This window comes from Hyalella azteca, unplaced genomic scaffold (genome assembly GCF_000764305.2).
Source record: "Hyalella azteca isolate HAZT.00-mixed unplaced genomic scaffold, Hazt_2.0.2 contig14920, whole genome shotgun sequence".
NCBI classification, from domain to species: Eukaryota; Metazoa; Arthropoda; class Malacostraca; order Amphipoda; family Hyalellidae; genus Hyalella; species Hyalella azteca.
Window position 1 is genome coordinate 13,968 of NW_025944786.1, and position 6,537 is coordinate 20,504.

Genomic DNA, 6,537 nt, shown 5'->3' on the forward strand with positions numbered 1-6,537 from the left:
CCTCACCCCCCCCCCAGATGACCGGAACTACCGCCAGCCCGCCGCCGTGCCCGAGTCGTCGTCGGCCCACTCTGGTGAGGACGTGGCGGTGTGGGCGGCGGGGCCTCAGGCCCACCTGCTGGCGGGGACCCACGACCAGGTGTACTTGGCCCACCTCATGGGGTACGCGGCCTGCGTGGGGCCCGGGACCACGTACTGCGACGGCGGCAACAGGGGCAACAACAACAACAACGGGGCCTGTGGGGCGACAGTTCATAACAATAATAACAATCAGAGAACAAGGGGGAACAATAACTCTTTTAATAACCACCCGAGAACAGCTAGAAATAATAAATCTGTTAATAAGTACAACAACCAGAGTACAGCGAAGAACAATAACGCTGTCCCCAACAACAAGGGGCGGTCTAGTATCAATATTCCCGTCATCAACAACCTGCACCCAGTTATTGATGACAATGACTACAACAACGAAAATAGCAACATCAACGAGAGTAACAACATCAACGTGAGTAACAACATCAATAAAAACAACGTAAATAACCTCGTAAATAAGAGCGTAGGGTTCGGGATAACAGGGTTCGGGATGACAGGGTTCGGGATGACGGGGTTTTCAAGTTGCAAGGATAACCTATCTCAGGCTAACCTGCTGTGTTATACACTATCTACACATATAACCTTTCGTTATATATTTGTGTGATTGTATTTTAGTGTGTTTTGTTTGCCGCGCGTATCCAGGTTATGATGTCAGGCTAACCTTGAATTCCAAATATTGCAGGCTTTCTAACATTTATTGAATCGCATTTTTATTTTAAATTGTTTTTAGTATGAAAAATATTAAATACTTAAGATAATTACTAAATACTAATACTAAATACTAAATATACTAATACCATTACTAAATACTAATACTAATAATTAAATACTAGTACTAATTAACAAATACTAAAAATAGTAATACTATATACTAAAAATACTAATATTAATTACTATATACCAATACTAATTATTAAATAGTAATACTAAATACTAAAAGTACTAACTTCCCCCCATTCCCCCCCAGGGGACGAGGAGTTCCACAAGTTCAGGAAGCGCCACTACAAGNCTGTGCAGCCAGTCGTCAGCCAGGCCAAGAACGTCATCCTCTTCCTGGGGGATGGCATGAGCATCCCCACGGTCTCCGCCGCCCGTATCCTCAAGGGGCAGCGAACGGGGAAGTGGGAGCACGAGACGTTGTCCTTCGAGTCCTTCCCCCACACGGCGCTCCTCAAGGTAAGGGGATTTGGGGGAGGGAAACCTTCACATTTGATGGGGAATTCTGGGAAACTGCAGTCGTCACTCAGTGAATGGGGTCCATGTGGCGTTAATGAAGCCATGTTTTTGCTGGAAGTAAAGGGTCCATGCGGCGTTAATGAAGCCATGTTTTATGTTGGAGTCATAGGGTCTAAAGCCACATGGCTTGCCGCCAGACGTACACGACGGACAGCCAGGTGGCTGACAGCGCCGCCAGCGCCACAGCCTTTCTGTGCGGCGTCAAGGCAAACCTCGGCACGGTCGGCGTCAGCGTCGGCGTCAGCAAGGAGAACTGCAGCGCCCAGCACCAGCGTCAGCACCAGCTGCCCAGCATACTCAGCTGGTTCCAGGTACCGCCCAGCTGCCGTATTCACTCCCCTTATCTCTCTTTTCACTCTCCCTCTCTCCATTTTCACTCCCCTTCTCTCGTTTTTCACTCCGCTCCCACAATCTCTTTCCCTTCCCCTCTCTCTACGATAAACTGATCCCCAAATCCCCATAAAAACACCCAACCCTTTTCCTTCCCGGGCAGAATTGACACTAAACCCCACTATAGACACCTCCAAACAACCCTTTCCCTTCCCCTTCTGACAAACTAAACCCCCAGTCCCCATATCCCCCGTAACTTAGTCCACGTAACCCCCGTAACCCTCTTCCCCGTGCCCCCAGGACGCGGGGCGCAGCAGCGGGTTCGTAACCAACATGCGGGTGACCCACGCCACACCCGCGGGGGCCTACGCCCACTCCGCCGACAGGGAGTGGGAGGACGACGCCGAGGTGGGGGGAGAGGGGAGAGAGGTTGAGGGAGAGGGTAGAGAAGTAGAGATGGGGGCAGATGGTAGAGAGGTAGAGATGGGGCAGATGGTAGAGAGTAAAGAGGTGGTAGAGAGATGGGGTAGGAGGTAGAGATATGACGTGGAGATTGACCACCAAGCAGTAATAGTAATAGTATTTTAACTTTCTATATATGAGATCATCATCTGTTGTGAATTAATTGTAAACGAACCCCCACCCAGCCCGGAGGTTGAACCCCTTCCAGGGTAAACAGGCTCAGGGGTACACTCATCCTACGTTCCATCTGAACCCCTGAACCCCGACAGGTGGAGGAGGATGGGCTTGACAGCGACACCTGTGATGATATCGCAGAACAGCTTATACTGGGACCTACTGGGAGCCGTCTTAAGGTGGGTCACTGGGACCTACTGGGAGCCGTCTTAAGGTGGGTTACTGGGACCTACTGAGAGCCGTCTCAAGGTGGGTCACTGGGGCCCACTGGGAGCCGTCTTAAGGGGGGTCACTGGGACCTACTGTGAGCCGTCTCAAGGTGGGTCACTAGGACCTACTGGGACTCGTCTCAAGGTGGGTCACTGGGACCTACTGGGAGCCGTCTCAAGGGGGGTCACTGGGACCTACTGTGAGCCGTCTCAAGGTGGGTCACTGGGACCCACTGGGAGCCGTCTCAAGATGGGTCACTGGGGCTCACTGGGAGCCGTCTCAAGGTGGGTCACTGGGACCTACTGGGAGCCGTCTCAAGGTGGGTCACTGGGACCTACTGTGAGCGGTCTCAAGGTGGGTCACTGGGACCTACTGGGAGCCGTCTCAAGGTGGGTCACTGGGACCTACTGTGAGCGGTCTCAAGGTGGGTCACTGGGACCTACTGGAAGGTGTCGCAAATTGGTTCATGGGTCTCCTAATCACCCTCTATCAACGCCTCCTCATAACCCCGAAAGACACTTTCAAATCACTTCTTCCCCATTAACATCTCCGAATCACCCTTCATCTACTTTTGAATAGCGTTAAGCATTCGGGTTCTATTTTTTATCATATATGGGAGATTATCGAGATGAATGAATAATGTGGAAGATTCCATAGTTTAGGGTAAATTTAAGGAGCAGCGCGGGGCTTGCGGGTTGCCGGAATATAAGCCCGTAGGTCCGCAGGCCGCAGCCAGTCAGAGGCTAGGTGGCCTCGCGTGTGGATGTGTGTAGGGCAGTGAGCAGCGAGACATAGTTGAGGTTATGGAGTCGTAAGCAACGTACCGTACGCGGGTGCATCATAAGATTGGTCATCGTGTAAACTGAATATGATATAGCGGGACTGCACAAAATATATTGAAATTTGCCAGTCTTCAGAATGATGGAAATTAGATTACACCGTCACTATACGATAAAATCTCACAAGATCTGCACCACTGATTAACATTGCACAATTAAAAGTAAGAGGGTATAAAATACAGCAGAGAATTTTATAGTCTCTATTGAAGGTAAGGAAAAACAAACAGATACAGGAATTCTGTAGTATGTCACTGGGACCTATCAGATATAAAGCTTCCGGCTGGCCTCGGGCTGGAACTCTGTTGACGGCGCTTGTGTCCTGAGTTTGGCATACTTCCATGACGAGAGAAGGGGATGCGGGATGCACTTCCTGTGAGTATTCGTTGTCGCGACCATTCGGTGACGCGGCCGTAGTGAATTAGACTTGCAGTCTTCGCTAGAATTCGTGCCAGGATTCGGTAGAGTTCGTGCCAGGATTCGGTAGAGTTCGTGCCAGGATTCGCTAGAGTTCGTGCCAGGATTCTGTAGAGTTTGTGCCAGGGTTCGGGTAGAGTTCGTGCCAGGAGTCTTGGTAAAATAGGGCCGAGCGTGGTGGTTGGGTGGTTGAAAAGTTCTTCGGCGTCGGAGCGAAGCTACGGTTTGGCCGAGTACTTCTATCGTGGCGCACTATGACCGGGCGATCGGGCGACATTGCAAAATAAATAAAATATCCAAAACTGTTGTAGGCGGCAGATCAGCGCAACCTTGGACAAGAATGTACTAAACTTGAAATAAGGACGGGTGAAGTTGAAGTTTCTCCTGACGTCCATCTCGGCGGACACTGACTTCTGTTAAACTCTCGAATTTTCGTTTTGTCGACATCACCGTTTCGCTATCACATAATACGTTCTCACGATACTTTTTACTTCAGTGTCACTCGTTTAGTGTCAGCTTATTACACGGTATCCATGCAGACAGACCATCTCGAGGGCTGCAGACACTGCGGCGCCATCTCGAGGGTCTTGCTGAGGGCCTTGCCTTGTGAGGGTCTTGCTGAGGGCCTTGCCATGATGACCGTGGTCTATTAGACCCCCTGGGGATTGAAGGAGCAGTTCGGTTCTTTATGGGCCTTGCCATGATGACGTGGTCTATTAGAACCCCTGAGGATAGAAGGAGCAGTTAGGTTATAACGACGCATTGGTTACGCAACACTTTGAACTCACTGCTCGCTACACATCCATGCGCCAGGCCCTCTCGCCTCTGACTGACAGCTGACTGCGAACCTACCGGCATGCATACGGGCAACCCGCATGCTCCGCCCTGCTTTATTAACTTACAGTACCCTAAACTGTTGAGTCTCCTTCATGATTTATTCTTCTCGATGTTACCCCAAATTTAATAAGAAATTGAACTTGCAGCTTATACGCTATTTACGTCTCCTCCTAATCACTCCCTACTGACCCCCCTCCCCCGCAGGTGATCATGGGGGGCGGACGTCGCAGCCTGACCCCCCGCGAGACCCCCGACGTGGAGGAGGCGAACCGCAAAGGGCGCCGCCGCGACGGCCGCGACCTCGTCGCTCTCTGGCAGCGCCTTCGTCAGGAGCGCGGCCACAGCCACGCCTACGTCTGGCACCGGGACCACCTGTACACCCGGGACGTGGAGGACGCTGAGTACCTTATGGGTGAGTGGGGGACCTGGAGTACCTACCTGGGGGACGTGGAGTACCTCATGGGTGAGTGGGGGGCGACCTGTACACCCGGGACTTGGGGGATGTGGAGTACCTTATGGGTGAGTGGGGTACACCAGGGACCTGGGGGATGCCTGTTTTGGGGGATGCCTGGGGACCTGTTGACCCGGGACCTGGGAGACGCTGAGTACCTCACGGGCGAATGAGGCCCGGGGGATGCTATAAACCCTCTCTCATTAGTCATTACGCCCACTCATCAACCAATCGCTGATTAGAGTTAGTTTTGCAGGCTATCATTTTCAATTCTTTATAATCATTTTCATTTTATCACTGATCGTAACTTTAATTTAGTAAGTACTTAAGTTGCGTAGTTTAAGTAGCGGCCGTAGCGTCTCGGGTTTTCTCAGAGAGTTCGAGTTAAAGTTCTCGTCTGAAGGATTTACGACAAAAATCTTTACAATGAAACACTTGGACATTTAATATATCATTCTTCAGATGTGGGCAGTAACGCGCTGCATGTAGCGGCCGCTACATTTTCAGTAGCAGTAGCGGCGCTACATTTAAGCAATTTTAGCGGTAGCGGTAGCGCCCGCTACATTTAGAGTATGTAGCGGTAGTGGTAGCGGCCGCTACATTTCAAAGTACCGTAGCGCTGCCCAGCTCTGTCAATCTTGTTATCAAGTGCATCCTACGTAGTCTACAAAATCACTCGTACAAAAGACATATAAATAAATTTAGAACATGACATTTTATCCTTAAGAAAACATCGCTCGCTATTCTAAATCAATGCCTTGAAATTAAATGTCTTTAAAAATTTAATTTGAAAATAAATGTCCGTGACCGTATCGATCAGGAACTTCACTGACAGGAAGGTCTCTTGCGTAACGACGGTCGTTTGTTCTAAGCAGCCGTACCGCGATGATCGTTTTCAGCGCATTTTCTCATTTATGAAAAAAATGCGCAATTGTGCTCGTCATGTTCGTCCATCCGTCTGTCCGTCCGTCTGTCTGTCCGTCCGTGACTTCATGTTTTCGTCGACGAGAAAATGCGCTCTCTCACTCACTGCAGTGAGTACTGAGTTATATTTTTTAGCTGTTATCCTGTTTCTTAGGAATATCAGTTTTCGTATTCCACGCTCAGTTCCTTACCTATTATATACAAGTTTTGTTTAATACTAAAAGATAAACTAAAGTCATAAATACCTAAGCTTTATTCATCACCTCCTAACCCACTAAAATCCCTCCCCAACCTAACCTAAACCCCCCTCTAGCCGAAGCCCCTTACACACTCAACTCTATACGTCATGTCCCCAAATGTTCCCCAACCCCCACTCCCCATCCTGTCTCTTATACACATCTAGATGTGTATAAGAGACAGGTGTGGGGGTGATGATGTGTGGGGGTGATGATGTGTGGGTGTGATGATGTGTGGGGGTGATGATGTGCTGTCTCTTATACACATCTAGATGTGTATAAGAGACAGGTATTTAGCTTTATTTTCGGGTATTTGGCGTTATTTAACGGG

General features: G+C 49.6%; 1 protein-coding gene across 1 annotated transcript in view; it reads left to right on the plus strand.

The window, feature by feature from the left end:
* LOC125179079 (alkaline phosphatase-like) overlaps window positions 1–6,537 on the plus strand; it is a gene marked incomplete at its 3' end in the record, with an annotated part of 13,553 nt that overhangs the window by 1,726 nt on the left and 5,290 nt on the right. Inside the window, exons 3-8 of the mRNA XM_047884227.1 lie at window positions 38–509; window positions 1,061–1,269; window positions 1,467–1,640; window positions 1,960–2,067; window positions 2,391–2,474; window positions 4,800–5,058. Of these exons, the coding sequence (XP_047740183.1) occupies window positions 38–509; window positions 1,061–1,269; window positions 1,467–1,640; window positions 1,960–2,067; window positions 2,391–2,474; window positions 4,800–5,058 (1,306 nt within the window). The remainder of the gene's footprint in view (window positions 1–37; window positions 510–1,060; window positions 1,270–1,466; window positions 1,641–1,959; window positions 2,068–2,390; window positions 2,475–4,799; window positions 5,059–6,537) is intronic.